The 20213-nt window shown below is 40.2% G+C and overlaps 2 protein-coding genes across 2 annotated transcripts in view; one reads left to right on the top strand and one right to left on the bottom strand.

The window, feature by feature from the left end:
- ETFDH (electron transfer flavoprotein dehydrogenase) overlaps positions 1-15697 on the top strand; it is a 29540-nt gene extending 13843 nt beyond the window's left edge. The window contains exons 9-13 of the mRNA XM_067551824.1: positions 1889-2032; positions 9763-9931; positions 12865-13047; positions 13470-13691; positions 14432-15697. Coding sequence (XP_067407925.1) covers positions 1889-2032; positions 9763-9931; positions 12865-13047; positions 13470-13691; positions 14432-14595 — 882 coding nt within the window. The 3' untranslated portion in view covers positions 14596-15697. The remainder of the gene's footprint in view (positions 1-1888; positions 2033-9762; positions 9932-12864; positions 13048-13469; positions 13692-14431) is intronic.
- PPID (peptidylprolyl isomerase D) overlaps positions 15400-20213 on the bottom strand; it is a 40361-nt gene continuing 35547 nt past the window's right edge. Inside the window, exons 8-10 of the mRNA XM_067551826.1 lie at positions 16459-16545; positions 16340-16382; positions 15400-15659 (exon numbers count right to left, since the gene is read on the bottom strand). Coding sequence (XP_067407927.1) covers positions 15571-15659; positions 16340-16382; positions 16459-16545 — 219 coding nt within the window. The 3' untranslated portion in view covers positions 15400-15570. The remainder of the gene's footprint in view (positions 15660-16339; positions 16383-16458; positions 16546-20213) is intronic.

Raw genomic sequence — 20213 nt, 5'->3', positions numbered from 1 at the left:
TGTCGCTACCTGCCTCACCTGTAAGAAGAGCTAGATAGGTGTCAAGTAAAATTGTAAATGAGTTTGTGTGACCAGTTGCATGTGTTAAGACATAGGCACACCATGTCAGCTTTTTCAGAATGCTTGTTGATAGTTGATTCTTGCATTATTGTGCTGATCATTGATAAATGTGTTCCCTCCTATTTAAGTAGTATAAACAACTTCTCCACCTCATGCCTGTTTTCCTTTGTTTGCCTCTGTCCTCTGCACGTTCATAACCTCCAGGCCAAACTGTTGCAACAAGGGCTTTGCCTTAAGCAAGTGGTCCCCAAACCATGGGGCATGACCCCCAGGGGGCGCAAAGGAACCTTCTGGGGGAAACGCAGGGCCTGGGCCAGCCCCCATGGGGAGGCGGGGAGAGAGCGCCATGCTTCCAGCCCTGCTCCACCCCCAACCTTGCTCAGCCCCCATCCTGCTTCACCTTCAGTCCCGCTTGATCCCCAGCTCAACCCTGCCCCTACTTAGTTATGCCCTCATTCCCTCTCCACCCCCAGACCAGCTTTGCCTCTTCCCCCAGCTCCACCTTCAGCCCAAGCTCCACTGCCGAGGAAGCCTTGGCTGTGCAGTAATTGCGGGGGAGAGGTCTTGTGTACATCAGGAAATAGCACAGAATAGCACCTCCACGCTGGCTGCCAATGTGACCACTCATATTCCATACTAAGAGTGACTTTGTGGAGTTTAGCTTAATCGTTTTAGCTAAACTGCACAAAGGCACTTAGTATAGAATTAGAGTCCACACTGGGAGCTAGTGCAGAATTGCTGTTTTAAATTCACATCCTCGCTTATTTTGCAATAGATTTTCTTGGTACATAGGGCTTAATTGTGAAAGCTCCTTGCAAATTTGATGAAGAAAGTAGTTATCTGCTGTCTAAGTATGGTGGGCTGTCAATTTCACTGGCAGTGAGTAGACTCTGAGATGGAATCAGGATTCCCTAAGTAGCCTAAGCCAAGTTATCTAAAACATGATCTCTCTCTCTCTCTCTCTCTCTCACCCCCACATTATGTCCTTCTGTTTTTCAAAACCATGAATCTAATTGACCCAAGGGTGAAGCTTGCAGGAGCCAGAAACAGGGCTTTTTGACATAAGGATCATGCCTCTGGAATTGCTGCTGTCAGGAATATATCAAAGTTAGAACTTGACCACATCTAGAAAAATGCAAGATGCGTTTTTGCACTAGCTTTCAACTGAATGTAAAATATGAATTCCTGGGCATTCAGTCAACTGGTGAAGTCTCTTTTCATTCTATTTTTATATCATTACTCCCTTGCTGCTTTATATGGTTGCCTCACTCATTTGGAAATGTTAATTGACTCAACTTTAAGCCATGTAAAAGCAGTGCTTGAAAAATGTATCAGTGAGTGGCCGAAACTCTACTTCCTAACTAGGTATGAAGGAGAAACCCCTGGGCAATATCTAGTAATCAGAGCACAGTTTTGAAATATGACTTTAAAAAAGTTATGTTTCATCTGCGCCGCTCAGGCAAACCACATTTAATGAGGCAGTTTTATTATGATGATTTTATTTCTAGTGGAGTTGGACTTCGGCTCAGTTATGGCAGCTGGTTACAACTTGGTTAGATCCTTTTGGGACAGCTTTGTAGCAAAGACCTCTGACTTGGTTCTGAGCATAGTGTTAATTTGTCTGAAGTAGGACATGAATGTAGTTTGGCTGCTTCTCGCATCTTGAATGTAATGAAAAGATCCTGAATTTGATGTAACATGAAAATGGACTTAATATATCATGTTGATATGGCACTTTAATGTAGGAGCATAAAATACCTTCTTTTGTTGTAATGTTCATGTTTTAATATTCATAATGGCATGTTTTATTTTATTGTTTTGTTTAAAGGTTGGTTTAGATTATCAAAATCCCTACTTGAACCCATTTAAAGAGTTCCAGAGATGGAAGCATCATCCCAGTGTGGAGCCCACTTTAGAGGGTGGAAAAAGGATTGCCTATGGTGCCAGAGCCTTGAATGAAGGCGGTTTTCAGGTAAAGGTGCCTTTGCTTGGGATGTGGGACTTTTGTTTTGTTTGAGGGGTTTTTGGTAACGTTACTAGACTATCCTGAATTCCTTCTGGCCATAGTAACAAGACCTAGTCATGCTTATAACATCTAAACTAAAATTTCTTCAGTTTGTCTGTTGGCAAGTGTCCATTGAAATAAAATATTGAATAAGAACAAAAGGAATTTCCAGACAGAAAGCAAAGTTTTTTGGGACCAGCAAGTCTCATTGGCCATTCTAAAATGAATTAATCAACTTCTGTGAGTATTGCCTGACCTTGGGAAAACACCATGCTATCTATTAAACTAGCATGTCATAGAATAAGTCTTGTGTCTGTGTTACAGCAAAATGTATACACCAGCAAAGAGTGAGTTGAATAGTCGATACTGTATTTATTGCTAGGAGGAAGTTACCAGATGTGCATCTTTGCCTTGGGCTATGCCAATTTATGTGACTAAGTTCTGGAAAAGTATAGGTGAGAGAATAAGGCAGTTGCTATAGACATTTTTCAGAGCTGACCATGAGTTCGTTCAGCTGAATATCCTGCTCTTGAACCCATCTCTCCCCTTTCCTCTGTTTTGAATAATGTATAACTTACTTTGTGCAGTTCCTAGTGCAAAGCTTCGTTTATTGTATGTAATTTGTTTTATATCCATATTAAATGGAATTTACCTTTCCATATGTTAAAACCTGCTAGTTGATCTTTAATTTTAACTGTCCGACTCTTCAAGGAGTGTGCCTTTTAAAGGCATGCTTGCTGTCTTTAAGAATGCCGCATTGAATCATTTGGAAATAAAATGTCCATAGGAACAGGAATGGGGATTGTCTGGAGTAATTATACTAATTTATATGGTGCCTTGATAGTACCTGTAGTAGAAGTCTTTGACCAGTTAGCACAATGGAGTACAGAACTATGTTCATATGTAAGTGGAACCATAGCTCTTAGCTTCTCTCTTTTTTTGGTGAAGATATTGCCTCATACATACAGAAGGATACACAGAATTACCCACAACAGTTTTCCAAATTTGTCACACATAACTACGTTAAAAGAGTGCTACGGTTGCATAATCAAGCACCTGAAAGTTAAGGAATGCCAGGATTAAGGTTGTCTGTACAATCTTAATTTGGTCCCCTTATGGGTATGCATTATGATAGTCTTGAATTACATAACATTTTTTTTCCCCTGCCTCATTTATTGCACAGGATGGATGGTGCTCACTTAATGAGCAGGTAGCTCATATTTTTTTGTATCCTTGTTGTTAAATAATGTGCCTTATTTTCTGCACACTATTCAGATTCTGCTCTGAAGACAGAATTATTTCCTCAAAGGCTTTTCTGTGGCGCTCCCTGCTATAGTGTCTGAGGGCGTAACAAACAAATTATCTTCACAATACCTTTGTGAGATGGGGGGGGGGAAGGTACAATCACCATTTTATAGATAATGGATCTGTGGTGTAGAGATTAGTGAAGTGTCCTAAGTGTCTTAGTTTTGGGCCCCCAATTTGAGACACCTAGGACCTGAACTTTTAGAGTGCTTAGCATTATACAGTATTTTATATGTTCAAAGCACAGCTTTCATTGACTTTAGTTGCAGCTGTGAGTACTCAGCACTTCTGCAAATCAGATCACATTGTATCAAGTTGGGCATCCAGAAAATGAGGAACATGCAATTTGAAAAGTTTGGTTTTAGTGACTTGCCCAATATCATACGGCAGGAATAGAATCCAGTTATCCCAGGGCAGCATTCAACTGCCTTAACCATGAGACCATCGTTTCTCTTCCTGCAATCCATTGTCTCATTCACTATACACCTTCCACCTTTTGCAACTAATGAGGTACAGGGTCGTATGGACAACAGCCTCCTTCACTACACAACCCTGATTCATTCCCAGAGCAGGTCGATCTCGTACACTAAATGAGGCAAGAACCCACGGGGAAAAAGGATGTGATCATGCAATTAAAGACTTTAGCATAATGCGCACACACCAGAAGGGTAAATTAAGGTCACACAAGCAAGTAACCTTAATTCTGGCATTTCCTAACTTTTGATTGCTTGAACATTTTTAGGGTTGCAAAGTCGTTTTATGTAGCTCGTGTGTAACTTCTTATGTTTTTTAAAAAAGCAAACTAAAAAAAACCAACTTCCTTCATGCTCTGGAGAGGAGCATTTACTAATGGGCACAACACTCTGTCTCTACCACTCTTTATAGCTCAGTCCTATCTCTTTCCCATCCTGGATCCTTGCACCAATTCCATTACCCTTGCCTACCAGTCCCAATCTCCACTCCTCAGGCTTCTCGTCTTAGCCATAAGAATGGTTATACTGAGTCAGACCAATGGTCCCTCTAGCCCAGTATCCTGTTTTTGACTACAGCCAGTGCCAGAAGCTTCAGAGAGAATGAACAGAACAGGACAATTATTGAGTCATCATCTGTTGTCCAGTTGGAGGTTTATGGACACCCAGAGCATGGGTTGCATCTCTGACCATGTTGGCTAATAGCCATTGATGGACCTATCCTCCATAAACTTATCTAATTTTTTACTAACCTGGTTATACGCATGGCCTTCAAAATATCCCACGGCAATATGTTCCACAGATTGTCTGTGTGGTGTGTGTTTGTTTTAAACTTGCTGCCTGTTAATTTCATCTGGTGACCCCTAATTCTTGTGTTATGTGAAAAAGTAAAAAAACACTTCCTTACTCACTTTCAACACACCATTCATGACTGATAGACCTCTATAGGATCTCCCCTCTCCCCCCAGTAGTCTCTTTTCTGAGCTGAACAGTTGCAGACTCTCCTCATATAGAAGCTGTTCCATTCCCCTAAATCATTTTTGTTGCCCATCTCTGCAGCTTTTCCAATTCTAATAGATCTTTTTGGAGATGGGGTGACCAGAACTGCATGCAGTATTCAAAGTACCATGTATAAATATCATGGATTTCTATAGTGGCATTGTGATATTTTGTTTTATCATCTATTCCTTTCCTAATGGTTCCTAAAATGCTGTTAGCTGTTTTGAGTCCTGCACATTGTGCAGATGTTTTTGGGGAACTGTCCATGATGACTTGTTTAAAGTGGTAACAACTAATTAGGAACCCATCTTTTTTATGTATAGGTGGGATTATGTTTTCCAATGTGCATTACTTTGCACTTACCAATATTGAATTTCATCTGCCATTTTGTCACCCAGTCTTCCAGTTTAGTGAGATCACTATGTAACTGTTCGCAGTCTGCTTTACTTAACTATCTTGAATTTTGTATTGTCTAATTTTTGCCACCTTACTGTTCACCCCTTTTTCCAATTTATGAATATATTGAACAGTACAGATCCTTGTGGGTGCCCACTATTTATTTCTCTCCATTGTGAAAACTGACCGTTTATTCCTATCCTTTGTTTCCTATCTTTTAACCAATTACTGATCCATGAGAGGACCTTCCTACTTATCTCATCTGCCTACTTTGCTTCACAGCCTTTGGTGGAGGATGTTCTCAAAGGCTTTCTGAATGTCCAAGTACATTATATCCACTGGATCACCCTTGTCCACGTTTGTTGATTCCCTCAATGAATTCTAATAGATTGAGGCATGATTTCCCTTTACAAAAGCCATATTGACTCTTTCCCAACAAATCATGTTTTTCTGTGTTTCTAATAATTCTGGTTTTTTACTATAGGTTCAGTCAGCTCGCCTGGTGCTGAAATTAGGTTTATTGGCCTGTAATTGCCAGGATCGCCTTGGCCTTTTTAAAAAATAGGTGTTGTGTTAGCTAGCCTTCAGACATCTGGTACAAAGTGATAAGTTGCATACTAAAGTCTTTAGTTCTGTAGTCCCGGTCCCCTTGCCCAGCCAGTCCTAGTGTCGTTTCCCCCTTCCCCAGTTTCTTGTCTGATCCATCTCCCATCATCCCTGCTGGCACACAGTGAAAGTTTCTATCCTTGTGTTCTTCATTCAATCTGTTTCACCCCTTTCGTCTCTTGGCCCAACCAGTCCCAGTTCCACCCACCTCCTGCAACCCATCTCATCAGATCTTGCTCCCCATCCCACACTGATTTTTAGCCCCAGTCTCCCCTCATCCAAACTGTGTTCCCCTCTCTGTTTCCCTCATTAGCTCCCAGTCTTCTTCCCCAGCCAGTCCCAGTTTCTCCTTTGGTACAGTTTTTTTCTCCTCTGCATTTGAGTCAAATGGCTTCCTCTTCCACGCTCTGGGTGCCAGCAAGGTGGTGTCACTGACAGCACAGGAGAGACAGATTTTGAATGTCAGAATGACAGTGAATTAAAAGAAAACTGGATTGTTGCTTGAAAAAGTAGAATCATGACTTATGCTAGCTCTATTTCAAATATGTTATCCCTACTTCTAAGTTTGTTTGAAAATGTGCAAAGGAATAAATCTAATCAGCTGTCAAACTGAGCCCCCTAATAAAAATTCCCATGCTCAAGGAATCTGAAAATATCCCTGTTCTCAAGAAGTGTTCTTAATGCTTAGTGCTGAATCTGTCTGTTAAAATCAACACAAAAGGGATCATGTGTGCTTTTAAACTAAGGTGTAGAGACTCTAGTGGGTGAGGTAATATCTTTTATTCACCCAACTTCTGACATTTTCCACATTGTAGACATTGGTTCCAAAAAAAACCCGACATAAACATCTTTGCCTAAAGACATGACGCTAAATATATTCCCTTCTCCCCCAAATTTGGGTCAAAAAAGAGAAACGGGAAAGGGTAGGTAGGAGACTGAAAAAATGGTGTTTAAAAATGGGTACAGGACCTGAAAGGATATACCACTGCTTTCTCTTGTTTTTGTTTCATATGGATATTAGAGGTTTGGTGCAAACCTATGCTGAAAAGGGCCACAAACCATCATCATAAAACCACTAAAGAAGATTGCTGATTACGTTGAGACTGCTACTGTTTTTACCATAGTTCTTTGACAGCAACTTACTACTTATAACATGGAACTTCTATGACAGCAGCAAGACTGCCATTACCAGGCGTGGCCCATGCTTCTATCCAACTTGGATGGCCTGTAAGCTAACTGCTGATTTCCCGCCCATTCACCCAGCTATCTAAGATTCCCTTGCCCTATTCACCAGCTATCTACAGATGCTTGGGAAAAATGATTCTGCGATATGTCCCCCAATTTCACTGGAATGATATCTTTCCCCCTCAACTCTAACAATTGTTTACAAAAATGTGCATGAAGTTTCATACTACTAGCAATAAGAACTGCTAGCATATATTTCATATAGTTACTGCCTTCAGGCCCTATCCTGCTCATACTTCTAAGCATCATGCATACTGTCACAGTTCAGGGCCGCTGCACCTGTGTTACCCCTCCCAAGGTCTAGCAAGAGCACCACTTTTAGGCTTCCGGCTCCTCAACCATCACCTCTCTTTGGCGCAAACCCATGCTTCTCTCCCTACTGACCAGGGGTTTTAATGCTGCTTACCCTATATTATTCCTGCCATCAGACTGCCTAAACAGGCCAGCATCTGCACTTTGCTCCTTCCACAGAGGCTATAAACAGCATAATTGCCCACAGTTATAAGTTACCACACAGCCCTTTCCAAGTAAGCCCATTTATTCTTATGGTGACAATATTACAGACAACTCACATTAAAAACAATAACAACTACATGCATGTTAAAAAGCTTACTAGAAATTACCCCTCTTCCCCCAGCTCCAGCCATGGGCTCTGGAAGGTGTCAGCCCTTCCAACCTTTTCCTAAGGATTGGAGCCCCATCTTGGACAAAAGGTTCTGTTTGCTGGATCAGAAAGAAGGCCCTGAGTCAGTTTAAAAAAACAGAGGCATTTTATCCAAAAATTCCTTTCTTTATCTGTTGGTCTCTGGAGAATCCAGTTTGAACCAAGCCTCTCCAAGTGGTGGCACCTCTTTGGAGGTGTTACAGTTTGAGTGAATTTGCCTAATCACCACCAACTATTCTTAATTCCTAGAAGGCTGTGGCCATCCTCCTTCATGGAATTACACACAGTCCCTGGCCTACAATGATACATGAATTTAATACAGTAAGATCTCCCAAAACAATTGCAGGAAATTCCCATATCTGTAACACTGCCATGAGTACACCTGGAGTGCTCCAGAGCACTATCTGCTTGACAGTCTTGTGGCATTCATTATATATGAATGGAGATCTAGTGATGATTTATAGTAAAGTGGCTTAACCATTATGTTCCTTGAAAGGAGAGTATTTGCACTGATACAGGAAGATAATATGGGAATTGGCAAAATTTAGGAAAAGACAGATGGAACAGGAAAAATACATTTAATAAAAATTAGCCAGGAAGTCACTTTTATTGTCCCTGGTACTATGCCAAGCAGACTTAGTTATAATACAGTGATAGTGGTATTTTACAGTATATTTCTTCGAAAGGTTTCGTGAACACGGGATGTAATGAGTGCATTTAATTCCATGAAATCTGTATTTAGCTATGTAACTACATTAGGGACATCATCTGAAAAAATGTCCAGTTGAAGGTTCAAAAACTGCTGTTATGTTGTCTGTCCCCCAAGCCCAGTTGCCTTCACCAAGGCAATCACCATGTTCACAGCTTGAGTGGAGAATCAGCACACAACACACACTGCCCTGTGAAGAGGGAGGAATGTTGTAACATCTCTTTAACTTTTACTAACTATCCTCTGTAGGCATTCAAACTGAGCAAGAAAAAAAATCTCTTCACAGATAATCCAAATATGGTTAAATATACTTGTTGGGATTTCTTGGTCTGTTCTGCTGCATGTGACATACTTGTGAATCATTTATTATTTTAGGGATGTAGCTTTAGAGGCTTACTTTCCCACAGGCAAATTTCGCAGAAGTGACACTCTCTACTTGATTATATTACACCTCGCAGAAGAAAGGCAGAGGGAAAAATGTGTCTAGCAACTATTCCATTATTGGTCTCTGCACAACGTTTATCCTTAAAGGAACTGGCACTTAGTGCCAAACTCAATAATGTCTTGAAAGTCAATCTGTTAACTAAGAGGACACAGTCTTGAGAATTAAACAGGAAGATAGACTGATATAGTTACTGCGGGAGGAGGGAAGCTTGACTCTTATTAAAGTAGTGACTAGGTAGGTGAGGTAATACCTTTTATTAGACCAACTTCTCTTGGTGAAAGAGACATGCTTTTAAGCCTAACAGAGCTCTTGCTAAAGTAGATTTAAAGTGGAGATCAGAAGGGGGAAGAAGGTCCTGCTGAGTACCTTTATCATAGTCTGTTCAGTGGAGGAATCATTTAGAGAGAAATAGCAAACCAAGAGATCGAATTGAAGGCCAAGATTATAAAGGGGTTCAGAAAAGAACTAGGTAAGTTCATGGAGGATAGGTCCATCAATGGCTATTAACCAGGATAGGCAGCGATTGTTCTTTGTCAGAGGCTGGGAATAGCCAACATGATGGATCATTTGATGATTACCTGTTATATTCATTCCCTCTAAAGCACGTGGCATTGGCCACTGTCAGAAGACAGGATCCTGGGCTAGATGGACCAGTGGTCTGACCCAGTATGACAGTTCTTATGTTCTAATTTGTTTTCCAAACTTCAATTTGATTAAACAAAAGGCATGACATTCTGCACTATTAGCCTTGATATCTCTTATTTGCTCAGGACCTGGTCAGGTGCCAAATTTGTTTTTCATCATACATGCTCATTTAAAAAAATACATATCTTAAACTCACTGAATTTTTCTCTTCAGTCTATACCCAAACTCACTTTCCCTGGTGGAATATTAATTGGTTGCAGTCCTGGTTTCATGAATGTTCCTAAAATCAAAGGTACGCACACTGCAATGAAAAGTGGCATGTTGGCTTCAGAAGCTGTTTTCAACCAACTAACTAATGAAAACCTCCAATCAAAGACCATAGGTAAGATCTTATTTAAACTTGTAGCTGGCTTCTATGTTCAGTTGAAACATCTACTGGAATATGAAGGGACTATTTAAAACCAAACAAACCATCTTTTCTGAGTTGGTTTAAGAGAAAATTGATATAGTAAATTAGAACACATACAAGAAACAAACAGAATGGATTCAGAATGTTTTGTTTGGTTATTGTGAATAGATCTGGCCCTTGGATTGGAGCAGAAAAAGGACATTCAGGAAGATTAGGCCTAAAATTTACAATGTATATGTCAATTATTGTTTTTGCAAACCTTAACAGATCCGCTTTCATGACTTAAAAAAATCTGTAGGAAGTTTTTTTGTTTAAATTCATAAATTCCCCTGCAGTGTTTTCAATGGATTACTGCATTAATGCAGAACCAGACAGTGAAAGACTGAAAAATAACAAAGGTGAAAGACTAGTCTGTTTTCATTGCCCCAGCTGAGGGAAATACACATAAAACCAAAACCCTCATAACATTAATGGGAAAAAGTAAATGGAGTTTTAAGTTTTTATGAACTATAGTATTAATGTATGTAACTACCTCCTTCCCCACTCTAATAGAACTTTTAACCTTTGTCTCCTTTTAATGCAAGGATAGTGTGTACTTCATATTAAATGTGACCTGAAGTTTCTTCACTTTTTACCTAAGTGCTAGAGTAAGCAGATGTTGAGATAGTCTCCCTGTACTGTTTGCTTTATGGTTCATCAAAAGGAGAGAGGGTACTGTGAAGCTTTCTTTATGCATTAATTGTTCTTTTAAAAGCTTTGATGGCAGTGTCTGCAGATGTCTATAGAGACCACTGACCTATCCAGAATGTGAGCCCTTCTGGAGTTAGCCATAGTGATTCAAGTAGATTGTTTGAGCAATCTATACTTTATAATGACAGCTGTTTCCCCACAACTCCCAAGTTCTTATTCATGTAAAAAGTCTGTAGTGTGAGATACTATTGTGGTGTCTTTAGCAACTGGACTCTCCAGCTTTTCCTTAATATTGCAAGCAAAAAAAGACATTTAGGGACTATCTGCACTAACAAGCCCACCATTTTAGTGCACTGTTCTCTTCTATGAACATGGGGATCTATTTTATAATAGACCTCCTGTCAGTGTGGAGAGGAAAATAGTGTTTCCTAACTTGGTTACAGAACTGTTTCCCATGCATGTAGATAATAAAATTGTTTCAGACCATAATCTGTGGCAGAACAGTGCATAGTATAGTAGTGGGCTCTTTTAGTATAGATCAGTGGTTCCCAACCTTTTTGATTTGAGGGCCACAAATATAATTTTTTACAACCCTGATGGGCCACCAGTCTCCGCCAGCAGCCCCCATCTTCCCCCATTGTAGCCAGAGGGAAGTTCAGCAAGGAGGATCTCCCATCCCCCTGGCTGCAGCAGGGAAACTGTGCGCTCCACTTGGGTCCCTAGGCAGTGGCTCCTTTCTGCCACCAGGGGGATGGGAGATCAGTGCTCCCCTCCCTCTGGCTCCAGCAGGAACCCAGCGCCTAGGGACCCAGGCAGAGTGTTTTGCTGTCTGCTGGAGCTGAGGGAGGGGAGCGCTGATCTCCTGTCCAGCTGGCTGCAGCAGGGAAATTCTGCTTTCCACTTGGGTCCCTAGGCAGTGGCTCCTTTCTGCCACCAGGGGGATAGGAGGTCAGTGCTCCCCTCGCTCTGGCTCCAGCAGGGAGCCAGGTAGAGTGCTTTGCTGTGCTCTCTGCTACAGCTGAAAAGAGCCTGCACTGGCAATGCAGTCCGCCTTGGTACTTAGGCAGGGGCTCCCTTCTGCAGCCAGTGAGCGGGGAACCGCGGGGAGCCATGGGCCACTCTGAAAGACCTTACGGGAACCACTGGTATAGATTATTCCATAAATGCTATGTATTTTCAGAATCCATTCCCATATAACATTAGTAACTGGGGGAAATGTCTCATCTGGAGTTTTGCTTAAATAAGTTGTTTTCTCCAGGCCTTACTTAAAAGATGGTCTGCTATAGTGGAATTACATTTAGCATAGTATAATAAAGTGTTAGACAGAGTGCTCATGGTTGTATAACTTCTGAAGCTATGGTTCAAAGGTTTTGAGTTTAAAATGGGAAAACCTGGTGCTCAGATAATAGGTGGATTACTCAGTTTAGCTTGCACCTTAGAGTCTAAAATGAATTTACAGCATTGGCATCCCCTAGTAATGTCCTCATTGTCATCTGTTCAGTCGTTTTGCCTTTGAAACACTACCTTTCTGAAAGTTTAACGTTTCTCAGAGTATTCCTAGACTTATTGTGCTTAAAGTCAGAAGGAACCATGAGATCATTTAGTCTGACCTCCTATAAATTGCAGGCTTCTAGAAATCTGCCAATCAAACATCATGGTGCTGAAGCACTATAGTCTTGTGTATTCTCAGTTTCCTAGTCCAAAGTCTCTCTTCTCTTACCACTTGGCCAAAGGAGTTGTTAAAAGGGTATTATATAAGGGCTTGGGAGCGTTCTATTCCTGAACAAAAGAGCTTGAAGCACCACTTGCTGTGTTTTATAAATATTTGAAAACTGAATTTACCTGCTTTTTTTGATCTGGTATACAAATATACTAGAGCCTCCTACAGAAAGTGTCTGAGAAAGTTAGAATTGTATTTCAGAAAAGACTCCTCCTTTTAAGAGGATTCAGCTGTACTTTAGTTGAAAAGTTTAGGCTTTAATTATAACTTCTCATTTTCTTCAGTGGCAATATAAAATTTAGTAATTTAGATACACTATTATAAATGGGTCTAAATCTGGTTTTCGTTGTGTAAAAAAACCTGATCTTTATGCTTTGCAAAATATTTAATCCATTGCGAATAAACGTTTTTCAACTTGTTACAAATTCTTATTTCAAGGACCTAATCTTCCCTGAATTTATGCAGTAAGCATCTAACAAATGTATATTACCACTAGGACTTGATGTGCCTGAATATGAAGAAAACTTGAAGAAATCCTGGGTTTGGAAAGAGCTCTATTCTGTTAGGAATATCCGACCTTCCTGCCATGGAATATTGGGTGTATATGGAGGAATGATTTACACTGGTATATTTTATTGGATACTGAGAGGAATGGAACCATGGACATTAAAACATCCAGGTAATATTTCTTTCAGAAAATACAAATGTACATTTTTTATCTGTCATATGCTCTCTTCTATTTTTGCATTAAGCAATGTTGGATTTGGTTATTACTCAAGTCAGATGTTAAAAGGAAGAATGTAGAAAGATAGTGGTTGGTCTATAGGTGGTGGTTTTCTGTATCTATGGAATCCGTGATCTGCTGTAGTTCAGTGGAGGCACTGGTGGACTACACTCCTGGAGATAATCTTTCTTTGGAGATACAACTATGACCATTTGTGGCTAAGAATTCCATAGAACATTTTGCAAAGATAATGTGAGACTTAGCCACAGTTGCCTTATTCTAAATTCTAGTTTTTAGTTTGGATAACTGCAAATTAATTGCAACTAAGTATCTGCCCACTAGGAAAATTAATATTGTTTTATTCAAAATTACTTTAGGGCTAGACTCTGATCAGCTAAAGCCAGCCAAAGATTGCACTCCTATTGAATATCCAAAGCCTGATGGAAAAATCAGTTTTGATCTCCTGTCCTCTGTGGCTCTAAGTGGGACAAATCATGAACATGACCAACCTCCTCATTTGACTCTGAAGGATGACAGTGTCCCTGTGAACAAAAATTTAGCTATATATGATGGGCCAGAACAGAGATTCTGTCCTGCAGGTAGGTAATTAAAATTAATAGTGGTTGAATAAACTAAAACAGCTTTGCAAAGTGAGGGACACAAAGATACTAACATTTTTACTAAATTTTTTCAATAGGGGAAGTGACCTGCCCTAGTACTCCTTTTGGTTCCTTAAGGCTGTTTCTCCCAAACTTTTTAAGATGATCACCAACTGCGTTTTGTCATTCTTGGGAACACACCCTTACTTACCCCCCTCTAGCACCCTACTTGGCCCCCACCCCGTTACACACTCCCGATGGCTGGGCTGTGATTGCTACCAAGCTGCTGACTCTCCCCAGAGCTCATTCCCTAGGCTGCTGGGGCATATGCAGGCTGCTTTCTGTGTGCTGCTGCCGCCGCCAGTTCTAGTTGGGCAGCAAGCAGCATCAACTGTGCAGAGGCAGCAGCTGGAGCCTCTCCAGGTCCTGCTTGTGCTCTGGAGACATTCCCTTGGTGCTGCTGCCCGGAGAGGGAGTGTCTTTCCTGAGCCAACTTTTTTTTCTTTTTTTTGGGTGGGGGGGGGAATGCTTATTCTGACAAAGCAATTGTCAATACGCTTGTACAAGAGACAACAACTGCACTGCACAACGAAGTCCCTAGCTGGTAAAGTCACAGAAGATAATGGCCCTCAAAGAGGGCAGCAGTTTGTAATAGGATCCTTTAACTCTAGGTCTAAGCATTCCAAAATGTATACTCCTTATCTATTCACTGCAGTGACATTTCATTCCCATCTTCGCAGGTGTTTATGAATATGTTCCTCTGGAAACAGGAGAAGGGTTACGGCTGCAGATAAATGCTCAGAACTGTGTCCACTGCAAAACATGTGATATTAAAGACCCAAGCCAGAATATTAACTGGGTAGTACCTGAAGGTGGAGGAGGACCAGCTTATAATGGAATGTAAATTTGATCAAACCTATCCAGACTTCCTTGACATGTTGTAACCTCATAGGCTTAGTTACACCATAGCATGTATCACTGACTGAACGTTAATTAGGTGAGGTTACTGAGCAATCTAAATGTCATACCACTATGTGGTAAGAAATGTCATTGACCACTATGTTAAATAGTGAATGCGAAGTTCATGCAGTGAGACAGACCCTAGCCTTGTTACTGTATCAAAGACAGAAGTACAACATCTCCAAGAGTTTTTTCTGTGACTTACAACTTGATGCTGGATCTTCAAGCTCTTGCCAAAGTTCAATGGAAAGCCTCAGAACCATGGGGTTGTGAAAATTAAACACAGTGAAATCTTATTTATGGTGAATGCATGTTTTCTGCCCCTTTCTTGCCTGTTCTATAAGTGCACTTTTGGTTAATTTCTACTTGCATTAGGGCAAATAAGTCCAAGTGGGGAAATACTGTATCATTGCTTTCACAGGTTGCATTAACTAGACAGGCAAATATTTAACAAGCTCCCTGTTGTTTCAAGGGAAGAAACTTTTAATAAAAGCTACTTTGCCATAAAACTTAGTTTTGTGTGAACAACTAAACAGTTTGTAAACATTTCATAAACTCATTTTAGACAGCACTACTCCATAATGGGCACTGGTGCTGATGCATATATGCTACTTTAGGAAAGTCTGACTTTCTTTTGTCAAGGAATTAATGGGAGAATACTTTACTTCAGCATTATCACCCCTAATACGGTTATAGTATTGTCTTACTATTTTCTGAGTCACTTTAGCTATAAAAACTGGAAAACCCAAACTTTAACTTCTACCTTTATTCCAAAATTTACACTGTAAACTGGAGTTTCAGAAGTATGGGGCAGATAACAGAAGTAACACTTGTCTCTGCTATCTTGCCATACACTGTAAACACTTCTACTGTATGAGTCAGTCATTCAGTGCATAAACTAAGAGGAAAAAACCTTCACTCAAGCAAACATTTTAGCATATGCTGCTTTTTCCTTTTCCTTTTCAGCCTTTATCTTCTGTTTCACCTTGATTGTTTCAGTTTGGATAGCTGTTTAAGAAGAAAATAAAACCATAAATTACACTGCATTCCGCTTCCTCTAAAGTTACCTCACAGCACTATACCGGTTACCCATCTTTATTTTGTTTTATTTTATGTTTCTACCTGCATTCTATTCAGATAAGGCAGTTATCAAGGTGTATAATAGCAAAAGAAACCCTCCCAGACTGCTTTTTTCATTCAGTTGCAGAATAGGATAAATGAGCTCACAGGAATGGAAGTAGTGAGCAGCAGTGACCCAGAATTCCTGAGCTCAAGAGTCCATTCTACTCTGCTTAATCTTAATCAGACCAGAAAGGAACTTCAGATTTTTTGGAGACAAAGGATACACAAACCCAAATTAGTTCTCACTGAAGCAGAACTGTCTAACCCATGAAAACAAATGCCTCTCCTATATAAAACAGGGACTGGCACCAAAGCCTTTTCTCCCCACACACTAGGGGAAGATGGACAGGTATCAACTTCCTCTGTGTTCTCTACCCTGCAGGTGCAAATAGAGGATAGGGGTCGATTCTGAAAATCTGAAATTTTGCCCATTTCTAGGAAGCAGGTGCCTTCACAAGATGAAAACATCGCCAGTCCTTATCAGGTTTGATTCTTACGTAGAATTAATGTAAAACTCTCCTAAAGAGAATATATACCACATTGCTAAAATTAGCCTGACAGTTTACCTTTATCTTCAGGTGTTATCTCTTGAGCCTTCTTAAGATCCACCTTCAACAAAAAATAAAAAATAAGTAAGTAGATGATTAATTGATCCTTTAAACAACAAAAAAATAATAGTAATTACCAATGCCTGATCGAAATCTCTTATTCCCTGCCAGCCTTGAGCCCGTCTGTAAAGTGCTTTGGTGTTTGCTGGATCTATTGCAAGTGCCTGCAAAATGAATAAAAGTGATACAGTATTCATCAAGGTACTCTAAAGCTTTCAGCTGACATGAAGAACACAAAAAGCACACACTTAAGCAGCTAACATGAAGAGCACAAAAAAACCCATGCTTAAGCGACCAATCTATTTTAAGGGTAAACTGCCTGTAAATAAAGTTAACCTAAATTAAAGCACCATCAATTGGGTTGCAGTAATATTATAAGCAGGGTTTTTCTAGCACATTTTCATGTGTTCTGTATTAATAGTGCTAATACCAGGTCTACAGCAATGGGCCAACAAGCAGCTGCAGCTCCTATCCCAAAAAATTCAGGGATGGTGGGATTAAGGAGGGATTTGTATAATAACTGCAAATTTTCTAACTACTTAAATAATGGATTCATTGAGTTTAAGGAATAAGTACTATTAGATCATCCACTCGGATCTCCTGCGTATCTCGGGCCATTAAATTCTATCCAGTAACCCCTGGAGTGAGTCTAATAGCTTGTTTGGCTAAACCATATCTTCCAGAAAGGGATCCAGTCTTGATTTAAAGACATCACGGAATAAAGAAACCACAAATTCCCTTGGTATTGTGGGTCAGTGATCAATCATGCTCTATTAAAAATTTGAACCTTATTTCCTATTTATATTTGTCTGGTTTTACCTTTCAGCCATTGGTTCTTATGCCTTTCTCTGCTAGATTAAAGAACCCTTTAGTACCCACTGTTTTCTCCCCCTGAAGCTACTTGTAAACTAATCAAATCATCTCTCAATCTTTTTGATGAACAGAGTTCATCCTCAAATCATTCTAGTGTCTCTTTTCTGCACCCTCTAATGGCTTTTTAAAATCTAGATACCAGAACTGAATGAAATATTCCAGTATCAGTCTCCCCAATGCCACATACCAGCAGTAAAACCACCTTACTCCTATATCTCCCATTTGTACATTGAAGAATCAAATTAGCTCTTTTTGCTGCTGCATCATACTGGGAGCTCATGATGCATTATTTATTATTTATATAATATAATATTATTTATATAACCCCTAAAAAAAGAATCTGCTTTCCAGGATGCAGCCCCTCATTCTGTATGGACTAAATTCTTTTTCATCATGTATAGCTTTGCATTTAGCTATATTAAATTTTGAATGGAGACATTTTACAAGCAATCCAGATTGCTCTGTAAGACTACCCTGTCACTTGCCATTTTGCCAATCTTGGTGTCTGTCATCTGCAAATTTTATCAACAATTATTTTATATTGACTTCCAGATTATTGATGAAAATATTGACTGGCATCAGGCCTGGTTACGAGCCATAGAATCCTAGGACTGGAAGGGACCTTGAGAGGTCATCTAGTCTAGTCCCCTGCATTTATGGCAGTATTAGGAATTATCATTGTTAGATTAGAATTACCAGGTGTTTGTCTATCCTGCTCTTAAAAATCTCAGACTATAAAGTCAGAAGGGACCATTATGATCATCTAGTCTGACCTCCTGCACAACGCAGACCACAGAACCTCACCCACCCACTCCTGTAATAAACCTCTCACCTGTGACTGAGTTGTTCAAGTCCTCAAATCATGGTTTAAAGACTTCCAGGTACAGAGAATCCACCAGCAAGTGACCCGTCCCCATGCTACAGAGGAAGACGAAAACCCCCCAAGGCCTCTGCCTATCTGCCCTGTGGGAAAATTCCTTCCCGACCCCAAATATGGCAAGTTAAATCCTGAGCATGAGGGCAAGACTCACCAGACAGACACCCAGAAAGAATTCTCTGTAGTAATTCAGAACCCACCCCATCTAATGTCCCATCACAGGCCATTAGGCATATTTACTGCTAGTTATCTAAGATCAGTCAATTGCCAAATTAAGCAGTCCCATCATACCATCCCTTCCGTAAACTTACCAAGCTCAGTGTTGAAGCCAACTAAGTTTCTTGCCCCCACTGTTCCCCTTGGAAGGTTGTTCTAGAACTTCACTCCCCTCGTGGTTAGAAACCTTCATCTAATTTCAAGTCTATACTTCCTGATGGCCAGTTTATATCCATTAGTTGTTGGGTCCACATTGGTGCTGAACTTAAATAACTCCTCTCTCTCCCTGGTATTTATCCCTCTGATGTATTTATAGAGAGCAATCATATCTCCCCTCAGCCTTCTTTTGGTTAGGCTGAACAAGTCAAGCTCTGACTCTTCTCTTCTAAGGCAGGTTTTCCATTCCGCGGATCATCTTAGCAGCCCTTCTCTGTACCTGTTCCAGTTTGAATTCATCTTTCTTAAACATGGGAGACCAGAACTGCACCTAGTATTCCGGATGAGGACTGATCAACACTTTGTATAACGGTACTAACACTTCCCTATCTCTACTGGAAATACCTCGCCTGATGCATTAGCTTTTTTCACAGCCACATTACATTGGTGGCTCAGTCATCCTGTGATCAACCAATACACCCAGGTCCTTCTCCTGCATCACTTCCAACTGATGGCATCCCCAGTTTATAGCAAAAGTTCTTATTAGTCCCTAAATGCATGACCTTTCACTTTCTGCTATTAAATTTCATCCTATATCTATTACTCCAGTTTACAAGGTCATCCAGATCTTGTTGTATGATATCCTGGTCTTTCCCTGTATTGGCAATACCTCCCAACTTTGTATCATCCACAAATTTTATTAGCATACTCCCACTTTTTGTGCCAAGGTCAGCAATAAAAAGGTTAAATAAGATTGGTCCTAAGACCGATCCTTGAGGAACTCCACTAGTAACCTCCCTCCAGCCTGACAGTTCACCTTTCAGTATGACTCGTAGTCTTCCCTTTAACCAGTTCCTTATCCACCCTTCCAATTTTCATATTTTTTTAATCCCCATCTTTTCCAATTTAACTAATAATTCCCCATGTAGAACCGTATCAAATGCCTTACTGATATCTAGGTAAATTAGATCCACTGCATTCCCTTTGTCTAACAAAATCTTATCTTCTCAAAAAAGGAGATCAGGTTGGTCTGGCACAATCTATCTTTTGAAAACCATATAGTATTTTGTCCCAATTACCGTTAACCTCGATGTCCTTAACTACTTTCTCTTTCAAACTTTTTTCCAACACCTTGCATACTACTGAGATCAAACTAACAGGCCTGTAATTACCTAGATTGCTTTTTTCCCCCTTTCTTAAAAATAGAAACTATGTTAGCAATTCTCCAGTCATATGGTACAATCCTTGAGTTTACAGATTCATTAAAAATCCTTGCTAATGGGCTTGCAATTTCATATGCCAGTTCCTTTAATATCCTTGGATGGAGATTATAAGGGCCCCCCTGATTTAGTCCCATTAAGCAGTTTGAGCTTCTACTTCAATGTGGTAATTTCTATCTCCATATCCTCAAACCCATTAGCCCCCCTGCCACTATCCCTAAGCTCTTCGTTAATTTCATTAAAAACTGAGGCAAAGTATTTTAGATATTGGGCCATGCTTACATTATCCTTAACCTCCACCCCATCCTCAGTGCTTAGCGGTCCCACTTCTTCTTTGTTTTCTTCCTGTTTATATCTTCAGTGATGGAATTTCCACAACCTCCCTAGGCAACTTATTTCAATGCTTAACTACCCTGACAGTTTTTCCTAACGTCCAATCTAAACCGCCCTTGCTTCAATTTAAGCCTATTGCTTCTTGTCCTATCCTCAA

The sequence above is a fragment of the Emydura macquarii genome, unplaced genomic scaffold (genome assembly GCF_026122565.2).
Source record: "Emydura macquarii macquarii isolate MOO-44397 ecotype Brisbane River unplaced genomic scaffold, CSIRO-AGI_Emac_v2 contig_1363, whole genome shotgun sequence".
NCBI lineage: Eukaryota > Metazoa > Chordata > Testudines > Chelidae > Emydura > Emydura macquarii.
The sequence above is the reverse complement of the archived record's forward strand: the minus strand, read 5'-3'. Positions and strand labels throughout refer to the sequence as shown.